Source organism: Rhinolophus sinicus, linkage group LG01 (assembly GCF_036562045.2).
Source record: "Rhinolophus sinicus isolate RSC01 linkage group LG01, ASM3656204v1, whole genome shotgun sequence".
Lineage (NCBI taxonomy): Eukaryota > Metazoa > Chordata > Mammalia > Chiroptera > Rhinolophidae > Rhinolophus > Rhinolophus sinicus.
The window spans coordinates 58111446-58137211 of NC_133751.1; the positions used below are offsets into that span (position 1 = coordinate 58111446).

Genomic DNA, 25766 nt, shown 5'->3' on the forward strand with positions numbered 1-25766 from the left:
AATGTCATATAGTAAGGGCCATGGTAGAGGTCAACACAGGGTGCAATGAGAGCTCGGAGAAACAATGAACCTCCAAGAAGAGGATCTGTAAGAGACGGAGGAAGACTTCAGTTATGTCTTAGCTGATTCTTGAAATAGCCCAGTAAAGGGGGCAGGGTTTTCCCAGCAGAGGGAACAGCACGCTCTAAGGCATGGAGGGGAGACATGGAATGGGGTGTGTGCAAAACTGGGATGCCACAGCTGCTTCTAATGTGGAACGTGGAAAGCAGAGGACCTCCCTCTCTCCCACTTTAGGTCATGAAGCGTCTTATCTGCAAGAAAAGAAGTGTGAATTCTGGCGAGACAGCCATAAGGAGCCAACTGAAAGATTTCAAGCAGAGCACTGGCAAAGGAAAATCATTCTGAGGGCAGTGTGAAGCGGGGGCTGGAAAAGTGAAGGTGAAGTGAGTTCATTGGAGTCCGGGAGACCAATGTAGGCAATACTAGCAAGAAAACACTTTGTACAACAAAACCTGGAACAGTAAAATTAGTTGGTTTCTAGTGGAACTTGCAAAGGTATACTTTTACAGAAACTACCCCCTTGGCGTCTTATAGTGGCAAGTTTTGGAATGTGTTGATCCAACCAATAGGTTAAAGGTTACCAAAGGAAGCCTGGATGGATATTGAAGGAATTTCTTTTCTGTTTTTGAAGCAGGCAGAGGTCAGGATACTACAGCTTTGTAAATAGGAACAGAAACTGGTGCTCATCAGCAGGGAATGCACCCTAAGTCTGCTCCTTCTGGCTTTTGCACAGGAGCAGGGTGTGGGTGAGGCTGGGGGAACTGCAGGCTGGCAGTTATGGATTAGAGCAGGGCACTGCAACCTTTTCTGTAAAGGGTCAGATAATATTTTAGACTTTGAGGGCCATAAGGCCTGTTGCAACTGATCAATTCTGCCAACAGGACAAAAGCCGCCATAGACAACATATAAGTGAGCATGGTTATGATACAATAAAACTATTTCTGGATACTGAAGTTTTAATTTCCAGTAATTTTCACCTGTCGTGAAATATTCTTCTTTTGGTATTTTTCAATCATTTAAAAATGTAAAACATGTTCACAAATCCTACAAAACAGGGTAAAGGCTGGATTTGGCCCTCAGGTCAGTTTGAAGACCATTTAGAATTTCCGGCCTGCTGCTCACTAACTGTGTATCCTTGGACCTCAATGGGCCTCAGGTTCCGTGTGAATTTCTTAAGATTGTAGGGCGGTTGCTAAGAGCTAGCGTATTAAGCTGTTCTGTAAACCGGGCAGACATACATCAAATTTGGCCGAAGCGACCGTCACTCTCGCTCGCCTAATTCCCGCCCAGTAGCAGTGCGCACGCGCGGGAGACGGCGGCGAGCGCCCGCAGAGAAGGGCGGGCCGCTCCGCGGAGAGCGCGCGGCCGCGTCACGTCAGGGCCAAGGGCGGCCCTGTTGCCCTGACTACGGTTTCCCAGTTCCTTGCCGCAATCCGCCAGGCCTTCATCACGAGATACACTAGCCCAAGAAGTCCCGGCGATGGCTTCGTCGACGCGTCCGTCCATTTCTATGGGCGCGCCCTACTCAATGGCCGACGGGGTGCCTGAGACTGAGAAGACCTCAGGGGAGTCCGACAACACCTATATTCTGCGGCCCATTTTCCAGCAAAGGCGGGTAGCAGACGGGTTGTGGCAGGGACGACCTGCGGGTCTGTGGGTCAGGCAGGCAGAGCTCGCCTGGCAACTTGGGGGTCGGGAAGGGTAGTGCGGGGGACTGACGGAGTGGGGCGGGGCGCTGACAGAGTGGGGCGGGGCTGGGGCGGGGCGGGGCCGGGCGGGCGGGCGGGGCGGGGCTGGAGAGGGAGGAGCGAGTCGGGAGAGAGGGGTGCTGTTCCTGGGCTTTCAGCTGCAGGGGGCAGCAGAGGACCCGTCCTGGTATTAAAGCGCCTGGAGCGCCTAAGGCTAACGCAATGGGGGTGGTTGGCTCTTGGAGGCTGCGGACGTGGGCACCGAGGAAAAAGGAGATGGATAGAATGGACAGAGGAACAGAAAGCAAGCGCATTGCGTTGAATGCCATTCGGTCGTGTTTCGAGGGTTACTGTGTGCATACATGTGCCAGAATATGCTTACTTCTCTGCAGGGCAGGGGATCTGTAGGTATACAAAGCTTTAACAAGGTAGTGTATAAAGGCCCTTGGCCTGCCACCCTGATACCTTCCCAAAATTAAGGCACACAGTGCAGAGGACAGTAGGATACATCACTAACTTCATTTTCACAAGGTAAACAAAATTTTAAATAAAAGATTTCCCAAGCTCCTCCTCTGCTGTTTGAAACCAGATTGCTGAATCAAATGCTCGGCAAATACTGGAAGCCAGAAACTTTGGTTGTAAAGTGATACAAATTTTCATGCAGCAGGTTTCTGGTGGATAGGATGGACATAAAAGAAGATATGTTCAGTTATCTTGGTAAAGGAGTCGAAATGCATAGAATGCCATTCACCTGTATTTCTACTGTAAATAGTGCAGAACACGATTCACAACACATATATATTATGTAGGAATAATCCTGTGAAATTATTTGTGACTTGTTTGAAGATATAGTACATATGTACATAGGTAGACCACATTTTGAACAGATCAAATCCTGGAAATTTGTCAATGATTCTAAAGTTCATCTGTGAGAGTAAGCAGGCAAGAGACCAAAGAAAATACTGTTAAAATGCAGTAAAGGGTCACTAGTATTACCAAATATTAAACCATATTATCAACTCAAAAGTTAAATATTTTGGTAACTGCACATGATAGACAAATCATCTGATAGACTATATAGCCCAGAAAAGGAACTTGTGTAGTAATATGTGGTAAATACAACTAAAATGCTAATGGTATTGTTAGGGTGGTGAAAAATTAGACTTTTTTTTCCCTGTCTTCATATTCAGTAATTCATTTCTTCAAAAAATATTGTCTACTATGTGCTGGGTGCTATTCTAGGAAATGGGGATATAACAGTGAACAAAGATAAAAATCCCTGCCCTCCTGAAGCTAATGGTCTAGCTGGGTAAAAGGACAACAAACGATAAATACGTAAACTATGTAGTATGTCAGATAATAGTAAGTACCAGGTAGGGAGATATAAAATGATGTGGTAGGAGGGTGGTTTGAAGTTTTAGAAAAGGTGGTTAGGAAAGTGACTTTTGAATAAAGACTTGAAAGAAGTGAGGCAGCTAGCTGTGCATAAAGGGAGGAATTGAACTTCAGGCAGAGGTTAACAAGTGCAGAAGCGCTGAGATTTGCATGGCTGGTGTTGTTAAAGAACATAGGGAAGGCCTGTGGGGAGTGAGTGGAGAGAAGTAGGGGGAAAGTAGTAGGAAACTAAGTCAGAGAGTTTTAGGATAGACCTTCTGGGACCTTGCAAGTCGCAGTTAGGATGTTGATTTTACTCGGACTGAGCTGGGAAATATGTGGGTTATTTTGCATAAAGGAGTGTTATAATCAGACATACAGTTTAACAGGCCCAGTCTAGTTGCTATGGTGAGAACAGGATTTGAGGACAAAGGCAGACACAGAGAGACTTATTTGTTAGGAGGCCGTTGTAATCTAGGCAAGAAGTAATGGTAGCTTGTAGCAAGGTGTTGGCAGTGGGTTGGTGAGAGTGATTGAATTCTAGACTATTTTGATGGTAGAACTGATAAGATTTGCTCATGAATGGGCTGTGGGCGGTGAGTGAGAATGGCAGCAAGACTGATACCAAAGTTTTTGGCTAGAGCAACTGGAAGAATGGAGTTACCATTGACTGAGATGGGGGGCCCACTGCAGGAGGACAGTTTTGGGGAAAGCAGATGATCAGAAGCTCAGTGTTGGATGTATTCAATTTGAGTTGCCTACTATACATCCAGATGGAATATGTGTTGGAATATGTGGTCTAAAATGCAGGGGAGAGTTCCAAGCTGGAGATAAAAATTTGGAATATGACTTGTTTCCTTAATTTGTTTTTGTTTTATAATAAACAATACGAAAAAGAAGGATTAAATAGTGCTAATGACAAAGGAGCTGGGGGAAGTTGAACTGTGAAGGTAAGTTTGGGTTTTGGAATTACCAGTTAGATGTTTTGAACTCTTTCATTCAGGTTCAGACCCTCTGTGGTTAAAGACTGTATCCATGCTGTGCTCAAGGAAGAACTGGCAAACGCTGAATACTCTCCAGAAGAAATGCCTCAGCTCACAAAACATTTATCAGAAAATATTAAAGATAAATTAAAAGGTAATAGTAGTGATCATTGGAAATGATTCGTTCCCTTCAAACATTCGGTTTCACCCATTTGTCGCCTTCCCCATCTTTAAACAAAGAATATAAGCCATGAAGTCTATTAAAGACAAATTTCTCTTTAATGTCTAGTTTTCTTAATTATTTGGTAACTTTTATTCATGTAAGTTTTTGCAGATGGTGGGAAAGAGTAAAGATGTGAAATAAAACATTATATGGAACTATCCAGGAAATCAGAGTATGTAGAATGACCAGGAAGTACAGGGGCTCCTTACCCCATAATTCTTGGTTGTTTTTCCCACCAAGATACCAAGTCCTCAGCTTACTATTCAGTACCCGTTCAATCTGACCTCAGTCCATCTCTCCAGCTGAATCCTTACTACTTATCCTATTCAACCCTCCACTCCTGCCAAACTCTACAAGTGCAGAGCAGATCTTGCACTTTTCCTCCCTGTTCTTTATGTTTCTCTGTCTCTCTTTTATTAATAATGTTATACCATCTGAAAACTCCTCTCTTTCTATCTACCCCTTTTTAAAATACTATTTTTTTGAGGGAAGAAATATCTTTGTAATAGCAATACATTTTCATTGTAATAAACCTGGACAATACAGTAGTTTCCCCTTATCTGTGGGGATACATTCTAAGATCCCCTGTGGATTCCCGAAACCATAGATAGTACTGAACCCTATATACACTATGTTTTTTCCTATGCATACATACTTATGATAAAGTATAATTTATAAATTAGGCACAATAAGAGGAACAACAATAACTAATAATAAAATAGGACAGTTATTACAATGTATTGTAATAAAAGTTATGTGAATGTGGTCTCTCAAAATGTCTTACTGTGCTGTAAGACATACTGTGCTGTCTTACTGTGCTTAACTTTTTCATGTCAAAGAAACACATTATGGTTATTCTTTGGCATATCTGAATTGCTAGCATCACTACTTGGTGCTTTGTGGCCACATTAAGTAAAATAAGAGTTGCTTGAACACAAGCACTTGAATACGGTGACAGTCGCTTTGATAACTGAGACAGCTACTAAGTGACTAATGGGTGGATACACTGGACAAAGGAATGATTCACAGCGTGGGTGGGACTGAGTGGGTCCTTGTGAGATTTCAGTATGCTACTCAGAATGATCCACAACTTTAAAGTTATGAATTGTTTATTTCTAGAATTTGCCATTTGACCACAGGAAATTGAAACTGGGGAAAGCAAAACCACAGATGAGGGAACTAATGTACACATAAAGTTTTTTTTAAATTATATAAAATTTAATTACCTCAAAGTAGTTACTATTTAATATTCTGGTGTGTTTTCTTCTTTTCTTAATGTTTTAATTTTTAGAAATGAAAAAATAAAAAAGTATAAAGAAGAAAATAGCTGTTCTATGTATTTTCATCACCCAAATGAACTGTTAGTATATTAGCATTTTTATTTTGAGGCTTTCTAATGAAAGTTCACTGTTAAAATTATTGTAAAAATATGCATGCTCGTGTAAAAAACTTTAAACAATTTAGAAAAATAAAATCAGAAAAATCACCCCAAATGCTACCCATAAATAATCATTAATATTAGGTGAATATCATACCAGAGCTCTTTTCTATGTATGATACAGGTAGATAAATACTTTAATAACAATGGAATATTATAGACCTATTTCCCATAGTAGGTATGGCATTCATTCTATATTTAAATGGAATGATTGCTCATTATTTAATCCTTTTACCATTGCTGAGTTCTGTGTTTTGGTTTGGTTCTTACCTGACAAGATTTTGTTATAAGTTTTTTCAGGAAGGGCTCAGAAATGCTATATTCCATGGATTCTTTCATGTTTGAGAATGCCTTTAAACCAGAATATATTTTGGATGAATATAATATTTTGAGGTAATTATTTTTTTGAAAATCTTAATAGAGTTTGCTTCATTGTCTTCTAGCATAGAATTTTACTGTGGAGAAATCTGAGGTCAGTCTGAAGTTCTCTGCATAGGGAATCCTATCCTTTATCTTGATAGTAGCTTTTCTAGGGTATAGCTTGGTAGTGAGCATTCAAAAACCTGTAAATTTTATTTTTCCACATCAGGGAAATTTCCTGTACCTCTGAATACATTTCTTCTTCAGGACATCAAATATTGATATGTTGAATCATCTGTGTCTTCCATATCTATTGGCTTTCCTCTGCGGTAATTTCTCCCTTTTTCTTTGATGTCTGCTTGTGATTATCTTAAGCCAGTAATTCAGTTTTCATTTGTGTCTGGTTTGTCTCTTGCCATTTTAAATTTATTAGTTCTGTACTGCTGTTGTGTGGGTATTCAGTTTGTTTTCTAGGGCTTTCATCTCCCTTTTCATCTTTCATTGTTTTATAATCTGACTGAGTTCTTATCTTATTGAACTTATGAACTTACGTTGTTCTACATTGTGAATCAGTTGTGAGGAATTGCTGTTTGTTCCTTGATTTATATTATCTCCTAGGTTGAGTTCTTTTTCTTTTAAACAGTACGTTTCTTTCTTGGTAGTCTTTTGTTTCTGCTGTTGCACTTGTGCATATTGCCATTCAGCTTTTTTTTTTTTTTTAATTTTGCTTTTATATGGTGTGAGTGATTTTTTTTTACTCTCCTTCCACTTTGCCTGAGGCTTTTTATTTTTCTCTCAGAACTATGATTTAAGGGCTGAATGTTTAATATTCTAGCCACAATTCTAAAGCACGGGTATGAGAAAAGGAGGAAGTGACATGGGTAGAGAAATGAGGAAGCTCAACTAAGCTGTATGCTGTGATTTTAAAAAATAACTTGAACTGTCATCTTCTGAGATTTTGTTATGTATCCTGAATTAGGGTTCATGTCCCGCATGAGTGGGTACCTGTAGTGTTTGGATTGTTTGCCTAATTTACTGTATAACCGTGAAGTGTTTACTTTCATCAAGGAAAGTTGGCTCTGTTTTACCTTTGCCCATTTCACATTTTTGTTGTTACTGTTTCCACGATTCCCTGGTCATAAAAGGGGGAACATAAAGATACTCAGTTTTCTTCTCTCCAGATTTGTTGTTAGTGAGAAATTTCAGGATTTTGATTGTCTAAGGTCACACACTAAGTTTACAGTTAGGATTTGTCCTCAAGTCTGACTCCAAAGCTTATTATAATCATACTCAGTAAGTGCTTGTAGACTGAACGTTTATGGCCATTTCTAAGCAAACTTGCCTTCATTAAGTAGTTTTACCATATATTTGCTTATTGATAACTATCTCATTTTTTTTTCTTTCTAGAAATGGGATTTGACCGATATAAAATGGTGGTGCAAGTAATGATTGGAGAACAAAGAGGTGAAGGAGTATTGTGAGTAGTTGTTTTTCTTCTTATATGTTTCTTATTAGGTATTCATCTTCTTGATGATTCAGTAAGATTGTGTCTTTACAAAACTCAGAGGAAAGGACTCTGTGAACCCAAGAGATCCTGGTACTGAACAGTGAGGTTGACTGTCTTGGTGAGCTCCATGGGGTAATTCACTCTTCACAGTATCTGTAGGCTAATATATGTTCCCAAAGGAAACAAGAGATTATGTATATATCGGTCCTCCCATATTCCTTGTTGCCCAGTTTTTGGTCCTACCATTCTCCTAAACTAATTTCTTTAAAATTATCTGAGACCTCCTTATTAGTAACCTAATAGCTTCTTCATAGCTCTTGTCATTGGCCTGGGCTTCTATTTCTTAAAATTCACTCTGGCTTTATTGGCCCTCATGTGACTTATCTAACTTGTTTCTCTCTTGTTTGTCCAACTGATTATTCTCTACTTCACTGGTTTCTCTTTGTCGCCTACATTCCCAGCTGTGAGCTTTCTTCAAGGCTTTCTTCTGCTCTTCTCTGTGCTTTTTCAATGAGCTCATTCATTCTCATGACCTCAAACTGTCATTCTTGTATTGGTGAGTTCAAAATCTGTACTTCTTGTCTTTTCCTATGCTCAAGTGTTAATCTCCTGTTTCCGTTTGTAACCAGTGCCTAGTACAGTATTTTGTAAGAAAGTACTAAAATACTTGTTGAGTGAGTTTTAAAAATGCCTTGTAGATAATATCACTGAGAATTTTCATTATAGAATGTTAGATTTGAAAGGGACTACACGTATTTTCTAGTGTGTAGTCCCCTTATTTATAATGACACTTATGAGGTTCAGCATGATTTGCTCGAAATTATAGATATGGCTTGTGTCAGGGTCACTAATAGAATCCAGCCTTCTGACTCCCAGCATAGTATTCTTCACCATGGTGTCCTCTACCATTTGGCTGAAAGGCTTCAGGAGATTTCCTCACCACAGAGAGACTAAGAAATACTTTACTATTCTGTCACCTCATATTCAACATGTTCAGAATTCTGAATTTCTTCCTCTCCTTACATCAGGCTGTCATTTTAATTTCTCTGTCTCTCACAGTATTACCAAGGTTTTACTGACTTAAGCTTAAAATCTTGGAGTCTTCTTTTATCTTATTTAGCCATTACTCTCTCCCATTGCATGCATTGTAATCTGGATGTCAGGGTTACTTAGCAGCCCCTTATTAGCACTTCTTGACTCTCTCTGATCTGTCTGCTCTACAGTTCATTTTGCATATCAGACTGTCTTCCAGGAGTACACCTCACTTTCTTTCCATAAACTCTTGAGTTTATTGCAAACCCTGTCAAGTATAAACTCCTTAAACTGACCTGGTTAAATGTGATTAAGCCAAACTCTAAAACATGGCATCCAAGGCCTCCCTCTCCCCGTTTTAAAATTTTTATTGTCTAAAGTTTTAAACATATGCAAAAGTATAGACACTAAAGAATTCCCATGGAACTACTGTGTTTCCCTGAAAATAAGACCTAGCTGGACAATCAGCTCTAATGCATCTTTTGGAGCAAAAATTAATATAAGACCCGGTCTTATTTTACTGTAAGACCGAGTATAGTATAGTATAATATAATATAATACAATACAATACAATATAATACTGGGTATAATATAATATAACATAATATAATATAATACGAGGTCTTATATTAATTTTTGCTCCAAAAGACACATTAGAGCTGATTGTTTGGTTGGATCTTATTTCCGGGGAAACATGGTATTACCCAGATTCAAAGGTTATCGACACATGTATTGTTTCATTTATACATCCACCTACTCTCCCTGCCCCCACCAGATTATTATGTTTTTTTTATTTATTTATTGGGGTGACATTGGTTAATAATAATATATAGGTTTCAAGTGTACAGTTCTGTAATGCAGCATCTATACATTGCATTGTGTGTTCACCATCCAAAGTCAAATCTTACATCACCATATATTTGACTCTCTTTACCCTCGTCTACCACTCCCTCCCCCTTAGTCTCTGGTAACCATTATATTGTTGTCTGTATCTATGAGTTTTTGTTTGTCTTGTTTGTTGCTTTCAGTTTTATATCCCACATATGAAATCATATCGTTTTCAACATTTTCTGTCTGACTTGTTTCACTCAGCATGATAATATCAAGATCCGTCTATGTTGTCGCAAATGATAGTATTTCATCTTTTTTATGGCTGAGTAATATTCCATTGTATATATGTACCACACCTTCTTTATCCAATCATCACCAGTTTGTTTCCATGTCTTGGCCACTGTGAATAATGCTGCAATGAACATAGGGGTACATATACCTTTACAGATAAATGTTTTTATACTTTTGGGGTAGATACCCATTAAAAGGATTGCTGGGTCATATGGTAATTCTAGTCTTAATTTTTTGAGGAACCTCTATACTGTTTTCCATAGTGGCTGTACCAATTTACATTCCCACCAGCAGTGTATGGGTTCCTTTTTCTCCACAGCCTCTCCAACAGTTGTTATTATTACTTGTCTTGTTGATAATAGTTATTCTATTAATAACAGGTGTGAAGTGGTGTCTTATTGTGGTTTTGATTTGCATTTCCCTAAGAGCTAGTGAAGTTGAGCATCTTTTCATATATCTGTTGGCTGTTTGTATGTCTTCTTGGGAGAAGTGTCTTTTCAGGTCCTCTGCCCTTTTTCAATTGGATTGTTTTTGTTGTTGTTGAGTTGTATGAGTTCTTTATATATTTTGGATATTAGCCCTTTATCGGAGGCATTGTTTGCAAATATCTTCCCCCAGTCGGTGGGTTGCTTCTTTGTTTTGTTGAGGTTTCTTTTGCTGTGTAGAAGCTTTTTAGTTTGATATAGTTCAATTCATTTATTTTTGCTTTCACTTCCCTTGCCTTTGAGGTCAAATTCATAAAATCTTCTCTGAACCCAAGGTCCATAAGTTTAGTACCTATGCTTTCTTCTATGCAATTTATTGCTTCAGGTCTATGTTTAGGTCTTTGATCCATTTTGAGTTGATTTTGGTGTATGGTGACAGACAGCAGTCTCGTTTCATTTTTTTGCATGTGGCTTTCCCGTTTTTCCAGCACCATTTATAGAAGAGTCTTTCTTTTCTGCATTATATGTTTTTGGCTCCTTTGTTGAAAATTATTTGCCCGTATACATCTGGGTTTATTTCTGGGTTCTCAGTTCTGTTCCATTGGTCTGTGTATCTGTTTTTCTGCCAATAACATGCTGTTTTGATTATTGTCACTTTGTAGTATAATTTGAAGTCAGGGAGTGTGATACCTCTGTACTTGTTATTTTTTTTCAGGATTGCTTTGGCTATTCGGGTCTTTTGTGAGTCCATACAACCTGATGATTTTTCATTCAATTTCTTTAAAAAATGTCATTGGGATTTTGATGGGGATTGCATTAAATCTGTATATTGCTTTGGGTAATATGGCTATTTAACTATGTTGATTCTTTCAATCATGAACACAGAATATCTTTCCTTTTCTTTGTGCCTTCAATTTTTTAAATAATGTTTTGTACTTTTCAGTGTATAGGTCTTTCACATTCTATGTTAAGTTTATTTCTAGGTATTTTACTCTTTTTGTTGCAATTGCAGAAGGAATTGTTTTTTTTTTCCATTTCTTTTTCTGAAATTTCATTCTTAGTATATAGGAACCACAATGGATTTTTGTACATTGATTTTGTATCCTAAAACTTTATTATATTTGTTTATTGTTTCTAATAGTTGTTTGGTGGAGTCTTTAGGGTTTTCTATATAAAGAATCATATTGTCTGCAAAAAGTGACAATTTGACCTCTTCATTCCTAATCTGGATGCCTTTTATTTCTTTCTCTTGCCTGATTGCTCTGGCTAGGACTTCCAATACTGTATTGAATAACAGTGGTGATGGGGGGCATCCCTGTCTTGTTCCTGATCTTAGAGGAAAAACTCACTTTCTCACCATTATATATGATAATAGCTTTGGGTTTGTGGTATATGGCCTTTAGTATGTTGAGGTACTTTCCTTCTGTACCTTTTATTAAGTGTTTTAATTATAAATGGATGTTGTATCTTGTCAAATGCTTTTTCTGCATCTATTGATATGATCATATGATTTTCATCCTTTATTTTGTTTATGTGATGTATCACATTGATTGATTTGTGTATGTTGAACCATCCTTGCACCCCTGGAATGAACCCCACTTGATCATGATGTACGATCTTTTTGATGTATTCAATTTGCTAGTATTTTGTTTAGGATTTTTGCATCTGTATTCATCAGAGATATTGGTCTGTAGTTTTCTTTTATGTGTTATCCTTACCAAGTTTTGGTACCAGGATAATGTTGGCCTCATAAAATGAGTTAGGAAGTGTTGCCTCTTCTTTAGTGTTTTTGAAGAGTTTGAGAAGGACAGGTATTAAATCATCTTTGAATGTTTGGTAGAATTCATTAGTGAAGCCATCTGGTCCTGGACTTTTGCTTTTGGGGAGGTTTTTGATGATTGTTTCAATTTCCTTACTGTTGATCATTCTATTTAGATTTTCCAGTCTTAGTGATTCAGTCTAGGAAGGTTATATATGTCTAAGAACTTCTCCATTTCTTCCAGGTTATTGAATTTGGTGGTGTATAGTCTTTCATAGTATTCTTGTATGATCCTTTGTATTTCTTTGGTATTTGTTGTAACTTCTCCTCTTTCATTTCTGATTTTATTTGTGTTTTTTCTCTTTTTTCCTTAGTGAGTCTAGCCAGGGGTTTGTCAATTTTATTAATGTTTTCAAAGAACCAGCTCTTTGTTGTGTTAATTGTTTATATTGCCTTTTCTCTATTTCATTTAACTCTGCTCTAATTTTTATTATTTTCTTATTTCTGCTGACTTTGGGCTTCATTTGTTCTTCTTTTTCTAGTTCTTTAAGATGTAATGTTAGGTTGTTTATTTGAGATTTTTCTTGTGTCTTTGATAGGTCAGTAATGATATAAACTTCCCTCTTATTACTGCTTTGGCTGCATCCCAAAAGTTTTGCTATGTTGTATTTCATTCTCATTTATTTCTTTGTGTCTTTTGATCTCCTTTTATTTCTTCTTTGACCAGTTGTTCTTTAGTAGCATGTTATTTAATGTCCACATATTTGTGTTTTTTCCTGTTTTGTTTTTGCAGTTGATCTCCAATTTCAAAGCATTGTGGTCGGAAAATATGCTTCGTATGATTTCAATCTTCTTATATTTGTTGAGGCTAGTTTTGTGTACAAACATATGGTCTATTATTGAGAGTGTTTGATGTGCACTAGAGAAGAACGTATACATTCCCACCAGATTATTTTGAAGCAAATTCCAGTGATTATACCATTTCATCTGTAAATACAGCAATATATATCTCTAAAATATAAGGACCTTTTTAACATAATAAAGTATCATCACATCGAAATATTGTCAGTTCTTAATATTATAAAATATTCAATTAGTATTCAAATTTTCCCAATTGTTTTGTTTCACATATGTGTGTGTTTGTATGTGTATATACATATATGCATATACATACATACAAGCACACATATATATATATTTACAGTTTGTTCAAATCAGGATCCAGACAAAGTCCACACATTATATTTGGTTGATAACATCTGTTAATTTTTAAAAAATACATAATTTATCTCCCTCTTTTATCTATCATCTATCTATCTATCTATCTATCTATCTATCTATCTATCTATCTTTCTATCTATCTATCTTGCCATTTATTTGTTGAAAAAATTGGGTGGTATGTCCTATAGAGTTTCTTATATTGTGGCATTTGCTGATTGTATTCCCCTTGTATTGTTTATCACGTCTTCTATTTCCTGTATTTCTTTTAAATAAGTAGTTAGATCTAGTCTTAATCAGTCAGAGTTTTGAGTTTTGGGCAAGAATATTAAATAGGTGTTTAATATACATCCTATTGCATCTCATTAGGAGGCACGAAATATCTGGTTGTCTCTTTTTTAAATTAGGATTGATCATGTATCACCCCAATAAACTTGAATTTAAAAAAAGATTGATTATGGAGTTCAGATATTGTCGAATAGATCCATCTATTATAAAGTTCCCTATCAGCTTTACCATTAATGTTTTTGGCATCCTATCCTAGATTCATCATTCATCAGAGTTATAAAATGGTGGTCTTATAATTCTACCATTGTTCTTTCTTTTTTTTTTTTTTTTTTTATGATGTCTGATCTTATTTATTTGTTACTCTTAGAAAATCTCATTTTTGACTGGACTCAGACTTAGAGGTAGAAGCTCTCAGAGAAGACAGCCTGCGTCTCTTGGCAATCTGTTCCTGGCGTTTTTCTTTGGCCTCCTTCATTCTCTTGGCCAAAAGTTTAGCATATTCTGCAGCCTCTTCCTTATTTTTCTTAGTACGCTGTTTCTTCAGAGCAATACGCCGACGTTTGTGTTGCAGGACTCGTGGAGTAACAAGACGCTGAATCTTGGGTGCTTTGGTTCTAGGTTTCTTACCTTCTTTGTTTAGGGGCTTTCTCACAACATACTGGCGGACGTCATCTTCTTTAGAGAGATTGAAAAGTTTGCGAATTCTGCTAGCTCTTTTGGGCCCCAGGCGACGAGGCACAGTAGTATCAGTGAGACCAGGAATATCTTTCTCCCCTTTTTTTACAATGACCAAGTTGAGAACACTCAGATTGGCATCCACAATGCAACCCCGAACCGATTTGCGCTTTCTTTCTCCTGTCCTCCTTGGTCTATAACAGGAATGCCCCTTACTCAGGAGCAGGCGGACACGGCCATGGGTCAAGACACCCTGCTTCATGGGAAATCCTTGTTTGTCATTCCCACCACTGATTCGAACCACATAACCCTTCCATTCTTCACCCAGAGCATCAGCAGCAACTTCTGTGGCCATACGCTTCTCATAAAACGTACGAAGTTTGCGTTCATCGTCCACTTCAATGAGTTTCTGGCAGCCAGTGGCTGGGAAAGAGATGTTCAGCTTCATCCTGAAGCAGCCGACGGCCTCCGCGGCGCCACGAAAAAGAGGCCCCTGTTCTTTCTTTATTAGCTGGAATTCTATTAAGAATGAGGTGTGTGTTTTTTCCAACTCTTTCATTACAATGAGGTATAACTTGTACAGAAAAGGAAGGATAAATTTACCAATTTTCAGAATAATGCATTCCATAGCATCCTACAAAGGTTACCAATGATTGTTTTTATATCTGTGAACCCATGGTTTTAAATATATTTGATGTTTTTAAATCCATTGTAGTTATTATCTTTATTGATGCTCTAATTTTCCCATCTTTGGCCATCGGTAGTTTTTTCATGTTAACTTCTCATTCTTTTTCTTTTCTTTCTTTATTTCTTTTCTCCCTCTCCCCCTCCCCCTCCCCCTCCCCCTCCCCCTCCCCCTCTCCCTCTCTTTCACAAAACGGAAGGCTTATTTCTTCTTTTCATGAAACACACCACACAAGGTAGGAGTCCAAGCCTGGTGTGGTGCCTCACTGGTGTCAAGTACATAGGTGCTTATGTCTTGTTGCTCTGCTGTGTCCTCATCTGCATTGCTGAAGATGGCTCAGTACTACACTTACATTCCTTAAAGGAAAAAGATAGAAGGAAAGTGTATGTGCCATTCCATTTTCAGCACTTTAAAGATGTGATCCGTTGTCTTCTGGTTTCTATTGTTTCTGTTGAGAAGTCAGCTATAAGTCTTGTTAGTGTTCCTTTTGAGGGATGTGTCTTTTTTTTCCTAACAACATTAAAGTGTTTTTCTCACTGTCTTATTACTCTGATGTGTATGATTTTCTTTGTATTCATTCTTCTCGGTGTTCTCAGAGCCCCTTGAATCTGTGGGCTCTTGAATCTGTTCTGTATCAGCTTGGGAAAATTCTTAGTGTGTGGACAGAGTTGACTCCCATCTTGAAAAACTGACTGCATGTTGAAGCTAATCCATCAGCTTAGCTTCTGAGTGAATGAGCCTGGACCATTGACCCCACCTCCCCTTTTCCTCCGTGGACTCTGGAATGTGTACAGAGGTTTCAGGCTAGCGGTGCAGTTTCTATTACTTCTTCTGGGGTAAGGAGCTCTAGATGTTATCGATCTCTTAGGTCACTCTGGCGCCAGTCTGCTGGTATCTGGCTCCTTTGTTTTCCCTGAACATGCATGCAGCCCTTTGGGAGCGCATAGGTCTGTTTCTGAGTGGGGATGAAATAGGGTGGTCTAGAAGGGGAAAGACGGAGAGCTCACCATCTTGCAGCCACCCAAGACAAGCATTTCCTGTACATAAGTTCCCTTAAATCCATTAACCAACAAGTTGGACTTATCTAGTTCTTGGGTCTCTCTGCCCCTTCAGCATTTGGGGGCTGCTTTTCATACACTGTCTTTTCATGGGACATTTAGCCATTATCTTTTTTTAAAAATAAACTTGCTATTTTAGAATAGTTTTAGATTTGTAGAAAAGTTGCAGAGATAGTACAGAGTTCCTATACACTCCATATCTAGTTTCCTCTCTCATTAACATCCTACATTAGTATCATACATTTGTCACAACTAATGAATCAATATTGACAGCGTATTATTAACTAAAGTTCATACTTTATTCATATTTCTTTAGTTTTTATCTAATGTCCTAATGTTCTAGGATCTTATCTAGGATATCACGTTACATGTCTCTTTAGGCTCCTCTTAGCTGTGACAGCTACTCAGAGTCTCCTTGGTTTTGATGACCTCGACAGTTTGAGAACTACTGGTTAGGTATTTTGTAGAATGTCCCTCAATTGGGATTTGTCGGCTCGTGGTTAGTCTGGACTTAGAAGTTTTGGGGAGAAAGATTATAGAGGTAAAGTGCTGTTCTCATCATATCATATCAGGGTACATATTATTAACATGACATATTACCATTGATGTTAATTTTGATCACCTGCTTAAGGTTTAGGTTTTCTACTGTAAAGTAACTCTCTCTCTCCGTTTCATACTGTTGTCTGGGAAAAAATCACTATGTGAAGCCCACACTTACGGAGCCTGGAGTTATGCTCCACCTCCTTGAGGGCAGAGTATCTGTATAAATTATTTGGAATTTTTCAGCACAGATTTGTCCCTTATCATTTATTTATTTGTTTGTTTGTTTGTTTGTTTGTTTAGTCATTTGTTTCCATAAGGACTCATGAATTTTTATACTTTGGATTATAATCTAGTACTACTTTATTTCGTTACTCAAATTGTTCCATTGTTGGCCATTTGAGCTCTTTTGGTTGACTCCTGTGTCCCTTTGACATACTCTATTATTGTAGATTTTTTGAGTACTTCCTTACTTATTGGTACTATGAGATGGTCCATCTTATTCATTCCTGCCCCAAGCTAGAATCGGCCATTTCTCCAAGGAGCCCTAATTCATTTCATTGGAAAATGGCATTAGAAACTAAGATCTGGGGACTAAATATGGCCATTATCTTTGCTTTTGTTCCATTTGCTCTCTGCTTTTTAGACTCCAGTTACATATCTGTAGATCTTTTTGCTGTATTGCACGTCTTTTATGCTCTTGACTAAATTTTTATTTTTTCTCCCTGTGCTTCAGTTTGGATGTTTTTCTATTGAGCTGTCTTTCAGTTGGCTAACCCTCTTTTTTGTTGTGTCTAATCTGCTGTTAAACCCACCTACTGACTTTGTAATTTCAGTTATATTTTTCAGGCCCAGAATTTCCATTTAATTCTTTTTTATAGATTCCAATATTCTAGTGAAGTTCTTTATTTTTAATCCATGTTCTTTATTCTCCTTCTCTCCTCCATTTTTTACATTTTGGTCATAGTAATTATTGTTAAAATCTTTTCCTGCTTACTCTACTATCTAGATCATGTGTGAGTCATTTCCATTCTTTTTTTTTTTTTTCTTGATAATCCTTCATATGGCTCTGTCTCCTGGCATGCCAAGTTTGAATCCTGGACATTGTATTTAAAATATTGTAAAACCTCCAGATAATGTCACTTTCTCCCAAAGAGGGTTTACCATTTTCTTTGCTATTCGGGTAGAGTCTGGGCTGCTTACTTTAATCTAGTCAGGTACTGAGCTGAGTTGAAGTTGGGTTGCAGTTTTGATAATGCTCTATCTTCAGTTCACCCTTTTTTTCTTGAATGTAGCCCTCCAGATCTTTCAACCAAAAACCTGCAGTGTTCATTGGAACCCCACCCCCAGCAAATACTGACTTTTAGTCCTTGTTTCCTCAGCATAAAACTACTTTTCATTTCAGTCTTTTTCCTTAATGTATTTGTTTCCTATTGCTGCTGTAACAAATTATAAACCAAGTGGTTTAAAATACCATACATATACTTTTATAGTTCTGGAGATTATAAATCCAAAATGGGTTTCATTGAGCTACAATCAAGGTTTCAGCAGGACTGTATTCCTTCTGGAGGCTCTAGGGGAGAATCCATTACCTTGCCTTGTCCAGCTTCTAGAAGCTGCCTACATTTCTTAGCTCATAAACCTTTCCTCCATCTGCAAAACCAGCATATATCTTCAAATATCTCTGACTCTGATCTACCTGTCTCCCTCTTGCTGTGATTACATTGAGCCCACCTGGGTAATCCAGGATACTCTCCCCACCCCAACATCCTTAACTTAATCATATGTCTGTAAAATCCTTTTTCCATGTAACAACATATTCACAGGTTCTGGGGTTTAGGACAAAGACATATTTGTGGGGGGCATTATTTTGCTCACCACACTTAGGTTTTTAGGTTCCTGCTTACACAGTTTCAGAATTCAGCACATGTCTTGAGGGGAAACCTACCATGTAACATTAAGGCTCAGTTCTGCTCTCTTCTTTTTTACAGGGATCTTGGTCCTTCAGGTCTCCAATTTTATTTCCCTAGCCCAGCAAGACTGCCAGCAGTGCTGCTGGTTTATTTTTCCCTCAGTAATTAGTCCTCCACCTGAGCAAAACCCAGATTCTCTGCTGCTAACCGTGTGCCCAGAGTTGGCAAATGCCCCACTGCAGAATACCAGTTTACCTCATTGCAGTTCACCTCTCTGGAATTTTGGCTCTGATTCATTTTTTCGAGTTTTTCTAATTGATCTTGGTGGGAGCACTGACCTGCTACAAACTGTTCCATCATATTTCTTCTAAGTCCTTTTGACACAACTTTATAAATATATATCACTATATATATTTAAATATAGCATTCTTTTTTATATAGCCCAGGGTTTTGATATGACTCAAATGTTTCAGGTTTATCTTATACGTTTCCAACCCTAGGCCTGGAATTGGCCATTTATCCAAGTAGCTCTGGTTCTTTTTACTGGGAAATGGTATAAAGAGTCCTCTATCATTTGCACCTAGTACTCTGCTCACATATGATACTCAACAAATGTTTGTTAAATAAATGTTTATATTTATGTCTTCACTTGGTTCTACTCATCTTAACTACTACTTCTTTCAGTCTTCTTTGGCTTTTTTCTCCTCTCTAAATTCTCTAAATCTCTGTAGCACTTATACAGATTTAGTTAAAATACTTTGCAACTTGGGAGCCGGCCCGGTGGTTCAGGCGGTTGGAGCTCCGTGCTCCTAACTCCGAAGGCTGCCAGTTCAATTCCCACATGGGCCAGTGGGCCCTCAACCACAAGGTTGCCAGTTCAGTTCCTCGAGTCCCGCAAGGGATGGTGGGCAGTGCCCCCTGCAACTAAGATTGAACACGGCACCTTGAGCTGAGCTGCTGCTGAGCTCCCGGATGGCTCAGTTGGTTGGAGCACGGGCTCTCAGCCACGAGGTTGCCAGTTTGATTCCTCGAGTCCCGCAAGGGATGGGGGGCTGCACCCCCTGCAACTAGAAACAGGCAACTGGACCTGGAGCTGAGCTGCGTCCTCCACAACTAAGACTGAAAGGACAACAACTTGATTGGAAAAAAATCCTGGAAGTACACACTGTTCCCCAATAAAATCTTAAAAAAAAAAATACTTTGCAACTTGGACTTGGAGGCTGGGACTAGATAGATGTTATAATCCCTTTTAATTTTAATAACCTATAAATTAACACCAATTATACATTATCTTATTCTTTTTATGTGTGTTAATTTTTTCTCTTAATTAAATTGAGATTTGAGGATAGAGCCAGATTTTACTCTTTCTGGACGTATGGTAGTTGCTAAATACTTGTTGATTGATCAATTAAGTAGATTGATTTTATTACATATTGTTACTGTTGCAGCTTGGAAATAGGTGGAACTTTTTTGGTTTAAGAATGTGTGACATATTATTAGGCTAGGGGGAACTCTTCTATGTAAAGCAAAAAAAAAGCTCTCAAAAACGAATCAATATAATATGGTATGTGTATATCTTTCATTATAGACGTGAAGCTAAATTGCCTAGGTTCAAGTGAAGCTTTGTCACTTAATATTTGAATGACCTTGAACAGTTTTGTTAATTTTTCTGATCCTCAGTTTTCATGTTTATTAAATGGGTATAATAATAGTACCTACCTTATAGGATTAAGAGAGTTAATACATTGTCATGCAGTGTCTCCAGTCCCACTCCTGCTCTCAGCGCGTAGACACAGAGTATGGTGAGGTCAAAAAGGAACACCAATGGAGCCATAGATAGGATAGTCATACCACTATATTCTCCATGGCGGCTGGTCAAGACACAAAAGCAAACATCCACCAGTACCCCAACAAGGGGTCTTCCTGCATCCCAGTCTCGCTGGCGGCCGGGTGAGACATAGGAAGTAGGATCAACACGATCTGCAGTGTAATCCGCTTGCTAACTGCACTTGCCGCAATCTGCGCCTGCCAGCGTAGCCACAGCAGTTATATTAGTGGCTAATGGCTAACTAGTCACAGTGATGGCCATCTAATAACTGAGGCAGCACCTTTCCACGTGAGGCCGAGAGCCTGGACACTGCTCTGTGGGACTCTGTCCCCACATACATGTAAAGTAAAGCATTTAGGCCAGAGGCTGACACAAAGTAAGCACCCAATAAATGTTATCAGTGACTCATTACATACATTTAACAAAAAATGTAAAATATCTGTAAATACTTTTTTTACTTAACATTGTGCAAATCTTTTCATGTTCTTGAAGTTTTTTTGTAAAAAGTATCTTTAATGGCTGTATAGAAGTTCATTGCCAACAAATACCCTAATTTCATTTACAAATTTACTGGGCATTTAAATTGTTCACATTTTTTAATTGGCTTTTATTTTGACTAACATTTTTTCTTATTCAAGAACTGGGAGAGGAGAATGGCCACATTGAGATTTTATTTTATTTTTATTTATTTTTTTAATTGGGGAATATTGGGGAACCAGTGTGTTTCTCTAGGGCCCATCAGCTCCAAGTTGCCATCCTTCAATCTAGTTGTGGAGGGTGCAGCTCAGCTCCAAGTCCAGTCGCTGTTTTCAATCTTTAGTTGCAGGGGGCGCAGCCCACCATCCCATGTGGGACTTGAACTGGCAACCTTATTGTTGAGAGCTCGTGCTCTAACCAACTGAGTCATCCGGCTGTCCCCACACTGAGATTTTAGAAGTAGCATAGCATCCTTAGCGATAATACTAGATTTAGAATTAGTTAGAAGATTAAATTCTAGTTCATAGTCTGCCCCTATCTTTTCTAGGTTGGAGTAAATAATCTGTTGGATCCTTTCCAGAATTACCTTCTCATATTATTGTACAGGAATTAAGTCCATTTTAGTCTTAATTCTTAGGTATTATTTCCTCTAAAAGTCATACACAAATATCTTAGCTGACTTAATCTATATAACAGAGCTTCCTGTCCAGAGTACCAAAGACTTCAAGGTAGTGACTCTTTTAGCCATTAGGCATCTAGTCAAAGTCTGGGGCTGCTAGACCCCTGGGCTGGTCACCCCCAACTGCAAGCAGCCTAATCTATGACCCCAGACTCTTCTAGTTTACCCAGTATATTCTGCTGTACAAATACAATTTTCTGTGTGTCATCCTGTGAAAAGGTTTGAAAGTACTAATCTAAAAGAACGTGTCAAGGAAAACTTTTGCTGCTGGCAGATATATGTAGTTCAGATCCTTGCTATTTGTTGGTAATTCTCCATTCTTTGACTTTTTAGCATGGCTGCTCGCTGTTTCTGGGATGCTGACACTGACAACTATACCCATGATGTTTTCATGAATGTAAGTCTATTTGGAAACCTTTTCCTCCTTTCAAAGGACACAGGGGCATTGCAAATAAAATTACTTAATATTTATTAAGATTATTAACTTTAGACAATTATCTTAGACTCCTTCTTGATGAGATCATTTTCCTGTTCTTTTTTGTGTTACTAAAGCAGAAACCTAGTGTGCTGCTTATAGGCAAGGAAACTTGTTTGTATACAGGTGAAGTAACTCATTACAAGTTTGAATGTGGGAATAGCATATTGTTAAATTATTGCTAATAGACACATAGCACTTTGTTAAGTAGCAAAGCAATTTGAGTGACGGGTTCCATGAACAAAGTGATTTTCTTTCAGTAATTAATTTATCTTAGAGTTATTTCTCAAAATGAAGGAAAAACAAAGAGGAATTTTTCAAAAGAGGTTTCTTTTAAACATTGGGAAGTTATTGGCATAAATGTTTTGTATATTTTAATCTTATGTTGTTATTTTATACTGGCTTCCAGGAATTAGCCCCTCCTCTATCCAAATGCTCCCAGGTTGTAAATTAGTAGAGTCAGAATTAAGTATAGTAATGTAGAACAGAAACTGAATTGAGTGAATTAGGAGAAAAATTCCATTTCCAACTCTGTAATTTTCTAATTGATTGACTTTAGTAAGTCATTAGACTTTTCTCTGATTGTGTCAGTACCATTAGGAAACTGTACTAGATTTTTCCAAACACTGGCTGTGGCTGCCTAAGAATAATTTGAGGAACTTATTTAAAACTCAGATGCCAGGGCCCTATTCAAGTAGATTCTAATCAAATAAGCCAGGGGTTGGATCAGTGAATCTAAATTTTTAAAAAATTTTCATCACATGATTATGCTTACTACCAGTTTTAGAAGCTGCTTATGTAGATGATATTAAGGTACCTTTTAGCTTTAAAATTCTATGGTCCTGCCAAAGTTTCATTTTATCCTCAACTGCCGTAGAGATCAAGGGTTGAACAATGGGAAGTATATAAATCTTCATTTATAAACTCTTAGGGGTAAGGGTCAAGCTAAGGTGATGGTTTTTCCTGCTTGTTGGAGTTAAAAATGTATATTTCCCTGAGTCTTTATACAATACAATTCATTCATTCAACAGATAATTCTGAGCTCCTATTATGTGCCAACCTCTGTACTGGAGGTGCTAGGAATAAAATGATAATGGTTTTTGTCTCTCGAGAGTTTATAAACCAGTAGGGGCCAGGCAATACTCAAATTAAGAAACATGTAATATACAACTTTAGTTATCAATTATTACTTAAAAATTTCAGGATTGGGTTTTAGAACACAGGATTGGTGGGGGAGGTGCCTAAAAATCATATTTGAGAGCCTGGTCTAGGTTGTTGAGTTAGTCTACTGTATCTTTAGTACAGTTGGTTGAGTTGAGTGTTTAGGTGTCATTTTCAGAACTTAAGCACTTTACTATTTGGGAGATCCCAGGAAGACCCATAAAGGATGAGGAAATAAAGAGAGGGGAGAGAAAGGCATATGTATATTGAGCTGATAATTGCTGTGGATAACCGGGCTCAATCCCGCTGGAGAACTCTGGGTGGCGCTGTAGAACAGTGCCAATTAAAGTGGGGTCCACAGACCAGTGCTGTGAACGGTTTGTTACAGGTCCTCCAGGAGATGAGTACATAAATTGAGTGTAAGGGTTTAGAAACTCTTCTATGAATTTGACAAAGTAATTTTATGTCCATTGAATCTAATAATAAAAGGTTTAGGCTGTATTTGTATATTTCTTTTGAATTTCATTTTCCTAATTATTGTTATTGTATTTTACAAAAGCATCAGTGCGTGAAGGAATGGAAATTAAAACAAAAACAAAAACAGGTCCCGTACCACAGATAGCACTGTTATAGAACACAGCTCACAATTATCTCAGTCAAGGAGCCAGGGAACTGGGGCTAACCAAAAAATGTTGCTTTTGGTTAATAGTCAGGTACTTGAGTTCAGATTTTCTCCTATCACTGCCAAGCTGAAGGTGAGGTTGGTGGGTCAGGAGTTGCTCAGGCAGGTGGAACTCCTGTAAGAAATACCTAAAAAGTGTTTTAACAAGTTTAACTGGGATCTGGAAAACATTTTGGGATTCTGAGCTAAAAGACGGACAAATGAATTTTATAAATTAAGAACAAAAATCCAGAGACCATTTCCCCTTATCCAGAATTTATGACAAAGTGCTGTTATTTTTATTATCTGTGATACTATTATATAATATAGTTCTTTGGGTTGGGTAATGCATTTACTCTAAGAAACTCAAAGCATTTCATATATTATTTCTTTGATAAATCAGGAAAAATGGGAATACTTTTTTATGAACATGAATTACATAAAGTTCATTAGTTTGCATTTTGTTTCTACATTCCGAAAATCTAACTTTACCCATCCTTACATTCTGGATTTGTGTATGTGTGTTTTCTGTTTTGTTTGTTTTTTAGGACAGTTTGTTCTGTGTTGTAGCAGCATTTGGCTGTTTCTACTATTGAATCTTTGAAAGCTGGGAAAAGATATGATCATGAAGAAATATGAACAACTTTTTTATATTGTTAAATATCTTGACAAAATAAAGATAATTTGGCAGCATGGCAACCAAGTCTGTTGAGTTTTAGGCCTTATATTTTAACGTTTTGATTTTGTTATAGTATGTTCTTAATACATTTGGAAAGTAGAGGAAAAAGTAGGGGAAAATCCTTAATTAAATTGTTCTACATAACTAAATGTTTTGGTATATTTTCTACCAGTGTTTTTTATTTGCAGGGTTTAAAAGAAATCATATATACAATTTTGTAACCTGATTTTTCACTTCTCATAATTTCATGTGCAGTTTTAATGTCATTTTATTTGCATTATGATTTTCATAAACATAATTTAATAGTTGCGCTTATTCCATTAGGTTATACCATTGGTTATTTTTTGCCATGTCCTTATTGAGGGACTGATTATTTCTAAAATTTTAATATTATAAATAACACTGAGATTAATTTATTTGTGCATAAAGTTTTTTTCCTACATTTTGAATTGTTGCCTTTATCTCTCACTCATTGTTTTTGCTCAGCCTTTGCCACCCTGCAGCTTACACAGATTATTAGCTTAAACATGTTTTTTCCAGGGTTTGTTCAGTGTCAGAATTTCTGACAAGGTCTGAGAGTTTCCAAGCTGCATGTGAAATTAGCCCTCCCTTAAGACTCTTCAAAATTATGTTGGTAACTATCCCAACTCCCATTGTCTTTGTAATGATGTTTTCCTCAGAATCCCTGGTGTCTTCTCCAGCTAGCTGTTCTAATTTGGATCACCTTAGTCTTTAGGCTGACAAGGAGAAAATTCTGAGATGTTCTAAATTAAATTATAGCAGCTGGAGAGTGAGAGAGACAGAACAGGTAGCCTCTTAATAGCTGTAGACTAGCTAACAAAAGACTACTCATATTCATATATGTGTTTTGGAACTTCCAGGTGGCTATTTCCATGATTATCCAAAAGAGAGAATAGCCAGCACCTTTGAACCCCAGGAGCGTCCACTTCTTGTCTGTGCATGAACCTTCTGGACTGTTGCCCACCAGTCCAAAGGAGTGGACACTTTTTTCTTGTAGGTTCTGTGCTTATCCCCAGAGCTGGCCCTGCTTCACCTTCTCCCACCCGCATTGCCTATAGCTAATGTAAGAATTATTTCAGATGGCTTACATGCTTCCCCCCACCCCCACCTCCACTCCCACTTGATGTATAAAAAAAAGTCTTTTCCTCCTAGCCATGCTGCTGCTGGTTTGGACTTCATGCCCCAAGACTGGTCTACTTTTTGGTTAGCATTTTTGGCTCGATAAAACCTTTCTTAAGAAAAAAACAAAAAAAGACTTTCAGCTGTGGAAGTTAAATTTTGGTTTAACAGAGCCATGGTCAAATAATTATTTGAAACTCAAAAGGGAAAGTGCAACTGTTTAAATCCTTTTTCTCCCTGAGTCTCCTCATGCATAAATTTACCCACCTTTTTCAATTCAAGCATGTAGACAAAAATAAAAATGAATAATAAGAAAAC

The 25766-nt window shown here is 37.7% G+C and overlaps 3 protein-coding genes across 3 annotated transcripts in view; 2 read left to right on the top strand and 1 right to left on the bottom strand.

Moving 5' to 3' along the window:
- Positions 1 to 1371: 1371 nt before the first annotated feature.
- DYNLT2B (dynein light chain Tctex-type 2B) lies at positions 1372 to 24328 on the top strand. Its single transcript, XM_019723686.2, has 5 exons — positions 1372 to 1671; positions 4126 to 4259; positions 7534 to 7603; positions 21666 to 21729; positions 24178 to 24328. Exons 1-5 carry the CDS (start codon positions 1541 to 1543, stop codon positions 24223 to 24225), a joined length of 447 nt encoding a protein of 148 aa, XP_019579245.2. The 5' UTR covers positions 1372 to 1540; the 3' UTR covers positions 24226 to 24328.
- The window catches only part of PCYT1A (phosphate cytidylyltransferase 1A, choline), a 57895-nt gene continuing 39691 nt past the window's right edge, over positions 7563 to 25766 (top strand). The window contains exons 1-2 of the mRNA XM_074330152.1: positions 7563 to 7603; positions 21666 to 21729. The gene's annotated coding sequence lies outside the window, so the exon portion shown is untranslated. The remainder of the gene's footprint in view (positions 7604 to 21665; positions 21730 to 25766) is intronic.
- On the bottom strand, positions 13794 to 14648 carry LOC141571085 (small ribosomal subunit protein eS6). The gene has a single exon (XM_074330107.1). The coding sequence runs from the start codon at positions 14598 to 14600 to the stop codon at positions 13851 to 13853; it is 750 nt and encodes a 249-aa protein (XP_074186208.1). The 5' UTR covers positions 14601 to 14648; the 3' UTR covers positions 13794 to 13850.